Source organism: Crocodylus porosus, unplaced genomic scaffold (assembly GCF_001723895.1).
Source record: "Crocodylus porosus isolate Cpor-Errol unplaced genomic scaffold, CroPor_comp1, whole genome shotgun sequence".
Classification (NCBI taxonomy): Eukaryota; Metazoa; Chordata; order Crocodylia; family Crocodylidae; genus Crocodylus; species Crocodylus porosus.
Window position 1 is genome coordinate 63,783,242 of NW_017728948.1, and position 12,202 is coordinate 63,795,443.

General features: G+C 42.1%; 1 protein-coding gene across 1 annotated transcript in view; it reads left to right on the forward strand.

Annotated features, from left to right (window-relative positions):
- Window positions 1–44: 44 nt before the first annotated feature.
- The window catches only part of LOC109321860 (centromere-associated protein E-like), a 31,707-nt gene continuing 19,549 nt past the window's right edge, over window positions 45–12,202 (forward strand). The window contains exons 1-5 of the mRNA XM_019552623.1: window positions 45–86; window positions 3,545–3,623; window positions 4,600–4,783; window positions 4,873–4,939; window positions 5,318–5,475. Coding sequence (XP_019408168.1) covers window positions 45–86; window positions 3,545–3,623; window positions 4,600–4,783; window positions 4,873–4,939; window positions 5,318–5,475 — 530 coding nt within the window. The remainder of the gene's footprint in view (window positions 87–3,544; window positions 3,624–4,599; window positions 4,784–4,872; window positions 4,940–5,317; window positions 5,476–12,202) is intronic.

Genomic DNA, 12,202 nt, shown 5'->3' on the forward strand with positions numbered 1-12,202 from the left:
GTCAGCTATTCGGGTTGCTCGTGCAGCAGGGGAGGGGCCGGGCCATGCAGCCGGGGTCGCCCCCGCATGCGGCGCTGACGGACGTGGTGAGTCTGCCCTGCACTGCCCTGAGCTGGCCTGGGGGCCCGGGAGCCCCTGCTCGGGCTGGGGCAGCTGTTCACCACAGCTCCTGGCTCACAGGCGACAGCTTTTATTAGACCAACTACATCCAGTAGTAGCAAAACAGTCCTTTCTTTGCATTTGGGGCACTGGGGCGCAGGGGTCTGCCTGGGAGCCAGGGGGGAGCTGGGAGTGGTGCATGCTGGGGGACTACAACTTCCTTGCTTTCTCTCCCTGGAGCAGGCTGGAGTCACCCAAACGTGAGTGCGCTGGCCTGGGCGGACCGAAGTTTGAGACCCTGAAGGGACTGGGCGCAAGTTAACAGCATCTATGTGCAGACTCCCCTATTTAAATGCCTTTAGCAGGGTTTGAGGGTCATGTGCAACTTTGGCCTCTAAAGCGACCTCTTTTGCTTCAGACATGTGCAGCTTACACCCTCGACAGGATTCGAATTATGGGAGAGCTTGAGGGACTGTGCCCCCCCATAATAGACAAGGGCCCCCCCCTGTAAGATTTGAAAATCATAACATGGGCAGGTATCCAGTTTTATTGGGTCATTGTGATGGGCGGCCTAATTTTTTTTTCCAGACCTCCCTCCAAAAGAATCAAAGTGTAATTCAAACCGTGGCCCTTGCATTGTCAAGCCTCAAGGGTCTAGGAAAGGTGCAAGAAGCAAGAGCTGCTTGGTGGTGGCCTGTACCAGACCAACTGGGCAGTGAGGAGGAGAGGGGTTAGCTCAGCGCTTTAGTTTCTCCATTTTAGTATTTGGTCTGTGATCACATCTGTGTGCCACAGGTTCACCACTCTCTTCCCCTGACTGTTTTCATTTATGTAATGGAGTGAAACAGAAGTCCAATACTTCATTTAGGCTGTAGCTGCTTTAAAAGCATGATAGTTAGCTGTGTTAATCTGAAGTCAAGTAGAAGGCAGGATAGATTTGCACCTCCACCTAGCCAAATTCTTATGTTTGTGTGTTTGTGTATAGATCTATATAGACAGATAGCACAAGTTTTCATGAGCTGTATCACACTTCAGCTCGCAAGCAACTGGTAGGGAGGGGGGGCACATGCCCCCCCCGAAATTGGCCTCCCACTTGGCACCGCTCAGGATGGGGCAGTTCTTGTGCTGTGTGGGCAAAGGGGGGAAGGGCTGGCACTAAAGCCATGGCACAGAAGTACTGGAGTGGATATGAGCTTTTGGCTTGCATCCACCCACAAATTGTGCCCCCCCCCCCCCGACCCAGGAGACACCAGTCACCTCTGCTTCAGCTGATGCTGTTTTCCCAGACCTGAAGAGACGGGCCTTTAGTGTCCAAAAACTTATTTAATTTCTCTCCCAACTAGTTGTTCCAGTAAAATATACCACCAAGCAGATCTTGCTTTTCATTAATTATAATAGTTAAGCTTAATTAAAGGTTGAATTTGAATGTTTTAGGGGCCTTCCTGCCCCCCATCCCCAAATGACTGGTTGTATAATGAATCTGATGACAAGGGGTGTGCATAGACTAGACAAGGGTCATGTGTACACAGCACTTTAAAGCGGGTTAAATGCTTTTGAACCACTTCAATGGTGTTGCAGTTTGCACACATTAGCAGTGTATTGCACATTAATTCCAGCCCTTGTAGCACATTCAGCAGCATAATGCACCTTAAATGACTTTGGAGCACAGCAAACTAAAACAATTCTGAGGAGTTTTAGTTTTGCTGCCGTACAGCTGTGAAGTGAAGCACTGAGCTCCATTTATGGCTCAGGGGCTTCTCAGGCAGCCTGGCAGCAGCCCAGGAAGGCAGGCTCCATCCAAGGGAGGAAAAAAAAGTGGTGAGCCTGATCCTTCCCCCTCCCTCCCCCTGCTGCTGAACCTGCCTGCCTGCATGAGTTGTGTAGGGACCCAGTCCTTCCCTCCACGGCTATGGTGCCCCTAGGACCTCCAGAGCCAAGTGCTTGAAGACAGGTGCCACGGGGGGGGGGCACTGCTGTACAGGGAAACACCAGCCCCCCTCCTTGCAGTCCAGGGACTGCTTCACCTTCTGGGAGCTCGCCCTCCCCTCCCTGCCACCAGAGAGGCAGGTGTACATGACGCGGGTTTACTTTGTTCTAAATTGAAGTGGTGTTTTTAAAAACCCACCACTTCAATTTAGGTCCCCCGCTTTGTCTACACATGCCCAAGAGCCAAAAAAGAATTTGTGTACCTAAAGCAGGAGGATTTAGGTGGAGTATAAGGTAGGACTCACGTAGAATGGGGGCGGGGGGAAGAAGGGGCTGGATTTTAGTTTATACTGTAAAATTTCATTTGCATTTATATATAATGTTTATTGGATAAAATGCACACAATCTTTGGATCAAGAGCTGGTGCTCAGGCTTCCAGCCTCCCAGATGAGTGGTGTGAGTGCTCTAACAGTGAAGCTGCAGTTATACTCATCTTTTTCATCTTTCTGGCCCTCAATCTTGGCACAATTTTGCTTTTTGTAGTAGCTGCCATAGTATGTGTTGCTGCTGAAGGCTGATCAGCTCAGGTGAGAGACAAAACTAATTGAAATGGAACTGGAAGGGCCAAGACACAAGGTTGATATTCTCTCTGTAAATCTGCAGTGCTTTGATCGGGTCTGTGCCACACAGTTTTGCCAGAAGATCTGTAAATGCATCCATACTTGCAGCTCCCCTGTGAAGGGTTTTCCCTGTGATAGAAGAACCTCTTCTCTTGGCTGGCATAAAAACACCAGCTCTGTGAGTGGTAGAAGGTTTCTGCCATGCAAACAGATGGATGCACCTGTTTTCTGTGAATTACTGTGGCCTGTTAACAGCTGGTGCCTCCTTGAGTTCTCTGCGCACCCTGCTGATAGAGATGCTATATTGAAAATGTGCATGTGGGTGTGTTTGCTTCCCTGCTGTCTGAACAAAAGACTTGTAGCCAAGCCTTTTGTTAGCCAAGAGAAGTGTGTTAAAAACTCTTCCTCTGACTACTCTTTGAAACTCTTTAGGAGCAGCTAACTGGCCATTCCTTGGTTTTCTGCTCCACAGATTTTGGAATTCCTTTTCCTTATTTGTTTTGTAAGTTCCCCGCTAAAATGAACACTTAGAGACAATACAAGCAGAGAGGCAATTTTTTGCTGTCTGCTGCAGTGTCCCAGCATAGAAAATTGATGCACTCAGCTCCTCGTATGTTCTGCTAAGCTCAGCAGAAGGAAAGCAGCTACAGTCCTGCCTTTAGCTACGAAACAGTTGCAAAAGATAGGAAACATAACATGTCATTTAAAGCAATAACAGGCATTAACATGGTATTCAAAACTGCTTCTTAGATTTAAAGGGTGTGATCAATTATTACCAGTTCTTAAAGCAATCCTGCCCTAGTGAGCTGTACTTACTTGAAGTTTGCAGGGACTTAAGTAATATAAACATTTAGGCCATTTGTTTCTATTAAATATATCTTTTTCCTTTCTCCCCACAGGTGATTCTAGAAGCCATGGACATACTTTTTAGAATAAGAGGGGGCCTGGATCTGGCATTTCAACTTGCTGCTACTGATGGTGTGTCTATATGAATACTACATAATCCTCTCAAAGAACATGAAATCTGTATAGAAAAGAATCAGCCAGCCACACCATGACTAATTATTTCTTTACTTACTCCCCCAAAATTAAGGATTTCTCCCCTGGTCTCATAGGTAGGGATTTCTGTAAATCATACCAGAAGTGCCCCCCTGCAGTGGCTCCTTTAATATTTTTCATTTTGCTGCTTTCCCACCCCACTTCTCCCCCTCCCCCTGTTGGCGGAAGGGCCCCTCCAGCTTACTGTCCACTGGTATCAATCTGTGTTCTTTCTGAGTGATGCATTATAATTAGCAGTAAAGCCTCCCAAAATATGTATTTTGTCTTTGTCACCTTCTGTATAATTCCATTAAGGATCACGGGGTTGCACAGATGCATGGAGGCCAAAATTTGATTCTGTTGTTGTATTAATATAGGCAATGATTTTGTAAAGGTTTAAGCATGTGTATAACTTTATTCTTATGAATAGTCCCATTGAAATCAATGCAGTATCTGTCTGTGTGCTTGAGGCTTTCAGGAATTGCTCAGAAAAGTAAAGATAAGTCTGAGCACAAGTGTGTCTGGAATGAGAGGTTTGTTTAATAGTACTTCTACTACTTATTTGTTAACCAAAATAAAAGTGAGTTCAGTCTTTCTTTAATAGTATTTTTGGCTCTGTAAAGCCTCGTGGGCATAAAAATTGATATTGTGGCATAAGCAGAAATTATTTTGAAGACTTCGAGCAAAGGTTTGAATAAATAGCTCAGTGAAATCTTAGGCCCATTTAAGTTAATGAGTACTTTTTCCATTTAATTCAAAGGAGTTAGAATGTTCACTGTACTTACCTGGCTGTTTTTCTGATTATAACTTATCATCCAGGACAAAATGCAACACTTTTGTTTTTGTTATGTTTTGTAGCTTGTAGTGAAAGTTAGGGGGTTACCTGAACAGTAACTATATCCTTCTTCTGTTTTAGAGGCATCAACAAAAAAGGCATTAAAATATGTTTTCAGTGACCTTTCAAACAAACTGTCCTCAAATGTTATGGTATTAAGAATTTGCCATAGTTCAGTGTACATATGGCCTAACAGTGGCATGAATACAATTCCTTCAGAATTGACTGATGATTCTGCTTGTAAGGAGATAATGCGATTTATTCAGTAAGTATGTTTACACATTAGGAATAAGTTTTTCTTTTAATAGATTAATTTTTATATTATAGATTGTTTCTTTTTTGTTGATATTTCAGATATGACCAGGAAGCTGAAACCAAACGCAAACTTACTAAAAAGAAGGATAAAAAATTACAAGACATGGTATATTTTCCTTCTATATTAACAGATTATAACAAGTAAAATGCTATTAAAATTCATCACACAAGTGGACCTTTGCAGCCATGCAGAAATTAATTGAATCCTCAGGCTTATCTGCATAGACCAGTATGTAGGAATGGGGCCTTGGTCTTTAATGCTGTTGAGCTATCTCAGCCATTTGTTACTGGCCCTGATTTTGTTCAAAAAATGTATAAATAATTTAATTTATTTTGAACAATTATCTTTAGCCATTTCACAAACCCTTAACAATTCGTAAGACTTCTGAATTGTCTTATCCTTTCTTTCCCTCCTTGGTGTATATATTGTTGGACATCTCCTATATGCATTGCTAGTTCATGTAACCATCTCTCTTCCTTGCAGCAGCAGGTAGTAAATGTAGACTTTATGTTGGAAATGACATCACCTTCAGCTGCATTAGGCCCAGTCATTGAAAAGGAAAATAAAGAACACCACTACGTTAGCATGACCTTGCCAGTTGATGTTGTTGTCTCTATTTCTCCAGAAGAAACATGGAGAAAGTAAGTATGTTACCTCTGGAGTTGTATTTGTGAATTTGTTTTTTTTTTTCCCCTTCTTTCCTGAGAGTGGTGCTTTTAAATAATATAATTTCATTATCCACGATTTTATCTGGTTATTAGCAACTGTTAATAAAGTACCGTACAATACTTTGTGACAAACTAAGAAGTAATATTTGTAATCTTCACGCTGGGTGAAAGCTTTTAATAGATATTCCTTAGTTTTGATGAGCATTACTTTATGACACCTAATCTCCACTAGCTACAATAAAGTCAATTTTATGCTGGGTTAATGTACTGGTATGTTGAAGTGGTAATACTTACAATTTATTTCACTTAAAGGTTTCTATTATGCCCAGTGCATGGGGACTGGACCTGATGATCTCACAAGGTCCCTTCCAGCCCTAAATTTGTGTGAATCTGTGATTATCCTGTTATTATCCACCATCACAGTGTTCCATCTCCATTAGTTCCAAAAACCCTAAAAAGCATTTAACATGTATAATGACTGAGGAAAAGGTGACTTGTTATCATTTTTCAAGAAACAGAGAATGCCAGAAAATATTCCAAAGATGTACCAGATTCCTTTTAATGATAGTATATATGCTGGGCTGCATGTGTGAGTGAGGAATGGTGACTCTGATTAACAGTGTCAAAATCCTGTGTAGGGACTGCTGGTCTGCAGGTGGTGATGAAGGGGAGTACAGAGGCAGACTCATAGATTTCTGTTTTTGGCATTTGACTCTGCAGGGTCCTCAGAATTCTGGACTGCAGCCAGCAAAGCACATGTTTAGCTTTACTAGCATGAATAAATGGTTTAAAACAATTGGCTCATAGGACTGAATCATTGAAGAGTAGCTTCCACATGCAAACAAACTGAACAGAGCATTACAGGGCTACAACCAGATCTGCTAGTGTGGGCTGAAAGAGAAATGAGAACAGCAGGTATACCAAACTGGTTGTGAAAGATGTTGAGCTATAACATTAAATCAGCAGTGCTGCTGTTCTAGTTCTTAAATATTTTCCCTTATACCTTACAGTGTACAAAATATCCTGGTTAACGCAGTTCATAAACAACTAACCGATATGGAAAGATGCATTATGAAATATATGAAGGCGACATCTATTATGGTACCAGAACAATTTCACTTCATGTTGCCAGGAACAAGACATCTTGTAACAATTTCCTATCCAATGGGTGTTCCAGATGATCAACTGGAGAGTTATAGAAAGGTAAAACCTACCATTTAGTTGATGTAGAGCAAATACAGACAGATCCCAATTTCTGATTATAAAGAATACTGAATACATGTGTATGAGATTTTTGAAACATGTTTTTGCAAGATCATCAGATGCTTTCTCATAAAGGCTAGGGACAGGCATTCAAAAAGCCTGAGACTGAATTGATTCAATCTTTGTAGGTTAGTTTAACCTGCATGGCTTAAACTGATTTTGAAGGTAGATAGACACTCACTTTAAATGAAGAGATGCAGGCACATGCATGCATTGGCTCAGGGTAGAAGCTGGTGGGTGCTAGAGCAGCCCTTCCTTCCCTTGTACAGTGCTGAGCTGAGGGAGGATGTGGCCAGGTCCTGGCAGGATGCTCTGAGAAGGGAGGGATTTAAACTCCTACCCTGGCTTGCACAGTCTGCAGCCCAGTGTGTGCCTGGAGGGGGAAGGGGAAGCTACCAGGCTTTTCCCAGCTCACTGCTCAAGGGGCAGGAGTGTTGCTAGACCCCAGCCCCCAGCTAGCACTCTGAGGTACTCCCTTCTTCAGCAAACTGTCTTCAGCAAACCTGACAGGCAAGGGAGCCAGCAGGGGGCTGATAACACAAAGTTTATCAGCCCATCAAGAAAACGAAAGCCTTTCTCATTAGTTAAAGCTCTTCTTAAACAGCTTTATGGAAGGAAGGAACGAGGAACATCAACCAGCTGACCTGTTGATTAACTCCAAAAAGGCCCTAAGTGGACACTATTCTGTCTGCCTGTCCCAGTGAAACTGGAGAGAGACACAGAGACCACTCAGCATTAGCTAGCATGGGGGTGGCATGTGATCATGACCAGATGCCAGCTTAGGGTCCATGCTGTGGGAGAGGGGAAGGGGGGAGATCCCTTTTTGAGTGCCAGGGGGAAGACAGGCAGAGACTGCTGTGCTTGTAGTCTCCATCTCCTCAGCTAGCCCTCACTGCTCCAGCTAGGGAGCAGAGGGGTGGGGCCAGCCCTGCTCTCTGGAGCAGATGGCACAGCCCAGGCCAGGACTGATTTAACTTAAACCAGGAAGAGGTCTGGGACAGGAGTTTCATAAACCAGTTTTGACTCAAATGAGTTAAGTCTAATACAAACAATCCTCGGACTTAGGACACAATTGGTTCCAGAAAAATCGCGTCTTAAGTCGAAACGTTATAACTCAGAACTGATTTTCCCATTGGAAACAACATTGTAAATAGGGAATTTGTTCCTGAACCAAGGCCCAATACCCTATTTTAAAAAAAAACAAAAAAAAAAAACCCTAGAATTTTGTACTGAATCAATTATAGATGAGCAATATAGCTACGTTTAATGTATTTATATAGTAAATAGCAATCATATTGATTTGGCAGGACTTCTTTCAGGTGACTTTGCTGGATTTTTTGAAGGGCTCTTGGTTGGACTTTTTGAAGGGTTCTTGGCTCGTGTCTTCTCAGGAGTCTTGGCTGCAGATTTTTCTGGAGTCTTGTCTGCTTTCTTAAAAAAAGTGTTCATGGAATAGATGTTCTCCAGGGAAATGGGCAACACAGCGAACTTGTTCGCTAGTGTGGTGTTACGTCAGATCAAGTGTTGTAAAGCCTAAACTGACATCAGAAAGCTGAAACAGGGTGTCAATTTATAAATGTTGCAAGTGTAAAGTGTTGCAACTCGAAACATTGTAAGTCAAGGACTGCCAGTACTACATTCAACCAGGTTTATCTTATGCCAGTTTCAGCCATTTTGAAACTGGTTTATGTGCACTGAACTTCTGTTCTGTTACAAGTTTAAACCAGTTTCTGATCACTTAAACCAGTTTATATGTAACTTCTGTCCCTAGTCTAAGAGAGTCTGTATTTCTAATGATTTGCATAAAAATGTACTTTAAATACAGTACGGATCTTCATTTGCTGGATGGTTGTGGTATTCCCTCTTGTCACTGGTATCTGAGTCTACATATGACAGTTGCAGTATTGAGGGGACTAGTATAAAACCTACTTGTTCCAAACTAATAATTTTAGAAGTTTTTTATATGAAAAATGACTAACCAGTTATATTAAAAATATTATTTTGTTAAAAATTTTCATCCTTATTTGGAGTAAAAAAATAAATAGACTTACTTTGATTCTGCCCTGTATGTAGGAATTGCATGGACTCTTCAATCTGCCATCTGATAGGCCATATTTCAGAAGAGCAAATGCTTATCACTTTCCAGATGAACCATATAAAGATGGGTATCTCAGAAATCCACATGTGCATCTCCATCCACCTGGTCTGGAGTCCGGTCTGGTGAGTTTTGTGCAGGAAAATGCTTATTTTTATAAGTCTTGTTATAAGAACGAACTCAAATAAATTACAAAACTAGTATCATGCTCAGCTTTACACTTTCATTCAGGGTGGATTTGATTTAAATCAGTGGTAAGGAAGCCTCAATTTAATCACTGTTTTCTACAAAAAGTCTATTCTTGTTGTTTGATATCCTTTATTCATTTAACTTCTTGGAACTTTGCACTTTTAGAGAAATGTAAGGGCTTGACTCTTTATACACAAACTTGCAGAGATACAAGAGGGCTGATGGGTAGATAATCAGGTCTGTTATCTCATCTCCATATACTGCTGTTAATTAAGATGTTATCTCTCGAGACACAAATCCACAGTTTGAGAACTGAAACTAAGCATCACAGAGATGCTGGGATGTTCTCGACCTGAGCACTGATCTTTAGTAATCTATAGAGGAATCTCTGGAAACCCCATAAGATTAGGCTTCTAATATAGTTCATGGCCTGTTGTGACCTATTTATAAAACTTTTCTAAAAAGGTTACATGAATATATTGTCTCAGATAGTATATGCTAGAAGTTATAATCCCTATTCCATAATGATATCTTTGAGCTTTAACAAATCTTAAATTAAAACTATATATAGGGGTGGGTTGTTTTTTTTTTTTTTTTTAAAAAAAAAAGCTTGACAAAAAAATACAATTAAATAAAAACATTCTGATTTTAAACAAAACAGCTGGTTTTTAATTTAAAAAAAAATGTTGATTTTTATCCACCCTGCTTTCATTTCATGTGGTCTGTCTTGATTATCTGATTACTTGGCTGAAATGTTTTGATATCTAATAAAAAACAAAATTAATCTGGCAAAGCAGTTAAAATAATGCAGAATCTGACTCGTCATTGTTCACCTTTTCTATATAAGCTGTTTTTTCTATGTAGGTTGACAAGCTTCACAAATCGGAATTATAAGCTGAACCTAGAAAAATCTCATTGTTTTCAGTCATAGTAAGGAGTAGTTCATTTTATTTTTAAAATATTTGGCAAGTTTGTTTTTTCCCCTACAACATGGATTTAACTGCATTATAGTAAATTTATAGGAATAACTATAGAGGAACTCAGTGTAAGTTTACAATTAAAAGCCACCCTTGGCTGCTGCAGCTGAGCACAGTCAAATCATTTGATCTGGAAGAGGCTCTGCTTGGATTCTTATGCTGCTCTGCAATGTGAAACCACAGCCGATTAAAGTTTGAGACAATCCCCCTCATATGAAGTGGGTTGTACATTGAAAAAGCTGGAGACCCTTGACTTCTGGCCAGAATTCTTATCCAGGGCAAAAGCAGCAGTCAGAAGAGCAACAGTTTTTAAGCAAGGTGTCACAGCACCCTGGGGTGCCTGGAGATTCTTTCAGGGGTGCTGTGAGATGTCAGACAATTTAGCACAATTAGATGTGCAAACACAATTCACAGGGTAAACCTAGAGATTTCAAATAAGAATCCTTAGTGTTAGAAACATTCTGACTTGTGATCTGAGTTATTTGCAACAGAAAAAATGCTCTGTTATTTTTTTCCATAGTCAAAAAAACAAATGAAAGCAAAGAGCTGGCATTTTCTGAGGGCTGTGCTGAGTTTAGCTAGGGCTTTGGTAAGCCTGACAAGGGTTAACTTGTGTCTAAAAATGGAGAAAACCATTGCACTAGATGGAACTGCACCTCTGCAGCATTATTGTAAAGGATACACCACACCTTTTAGAATCTGTTATATACACATATATACATACACACTGCACCCCAGAGTGCTGAGGGAATTAGCTGAGGTCATTGCGGGACCCGTGGCATGGCTTTACAAGCATTCGTAGTGCTCTGGTGCGGTGCCAGAGGATTGGAAGAGGGCCAACGTGGTTCCCATCTTCAAAAACAGGAGAAAGGAGGACCCAGGAAACTATAGGCCAGTTAGTCTTACCTCAATCCTTGGTAAGCTTTTTGAGAGAATTATCCTGGCACATGTCCCTCTCTATGCGATGCTGGTCAGGCCACAGCTGGAGTACTGCATCCAGTTCTGGGCGCCGCACTTCAAGAGGGATGTGAACAATGTGGAGAGGGTCCGGAGGAGGGCCATTCTCATGATTGGGGGCAGCAGGGCAGGCCCTATGAGGACAGGCTATGGGACCTGAACCTATTCAGCCTCCACAAGAGGCAGAAGGCTAAGGGGAGATCTAGTGGCCTGTTACAAACTAGTCAATGGGGACCAGCTTGACTTTTTTGAAGTCAAGACTGGGGGAGTCCCTGTTCCCCTGAGCACTACCAGGAGTGACTAGAAATAATGATCAGAAACTGGCAGAGGGTAAATTCAGATTAGACATAAGGAGGTGCTACTTCACTGTCAAGGCGTGTAGGATCTGGAATCAACTTCCAAGAGAAGTGGTGCTGGCTCCTACCCTGGGGGTCTTTAAGACAAGGCTAGACAATCACGTTACTGGGGTCATTTGACCCCAGTACTCTTTCCTGCCATGGCAGGGGGTCGGACTTGATGGATCTGCTCAAGTCCCTTCCGACCCTACTAACTATGAAACTATAGTTTCTCCTCTTTTTTATTTTAAATTCAGAACAGCACTAATTCAAATATGTTCCAAAGCTGTAGAGTATGCCTAAAGGTTAAGTAACAGCTGAAGAAAAAAGGGTTTTAAGAATATTTGCAGTCCATTCTGATAGTGTCTTTTCAACCAGGTTTTTTCAGTGACATATAGATTTCATAGACATTAGGGCTGGAAGGGACCTCAGAAGATTGAGTCCAGCCCCCTGCCCAAAGGGCAGGAAGTCAGCTGGAGTCATAAGATCCGAGCAAGATAAGCATCCAATTTACTCTTGAAGGTGTTCAATGTAGGTGCTTGAGCCACTTCCAATGGCAGGCTATTCCAGACCTTGGGGGCTTGGACAGTAAAGAAATTCTTCCTTATGTCCAGCCTGAAACTGTCTTGCAGTAGTTTATAACCATTCAAACTCTTCATCCCTTGGGACGCTCTGGTGAACAAACATCCCCCCAGATCCTGCTGGTCACCTCTGATAAACTTATAGGTGGCCATCAGATCACCCCTGAGCCTGCGCTTTTCCAGGCTAAAGAGCCCCATAGCTCTCAGCCTGTTGTCGTAAGATCTGTTTTCCTGACCTCTGGTCATGCGCGTGGCTCTCCTCTGGACTCTTTCAAGCTTCTTCACATCCTTTTTGAATTGTGG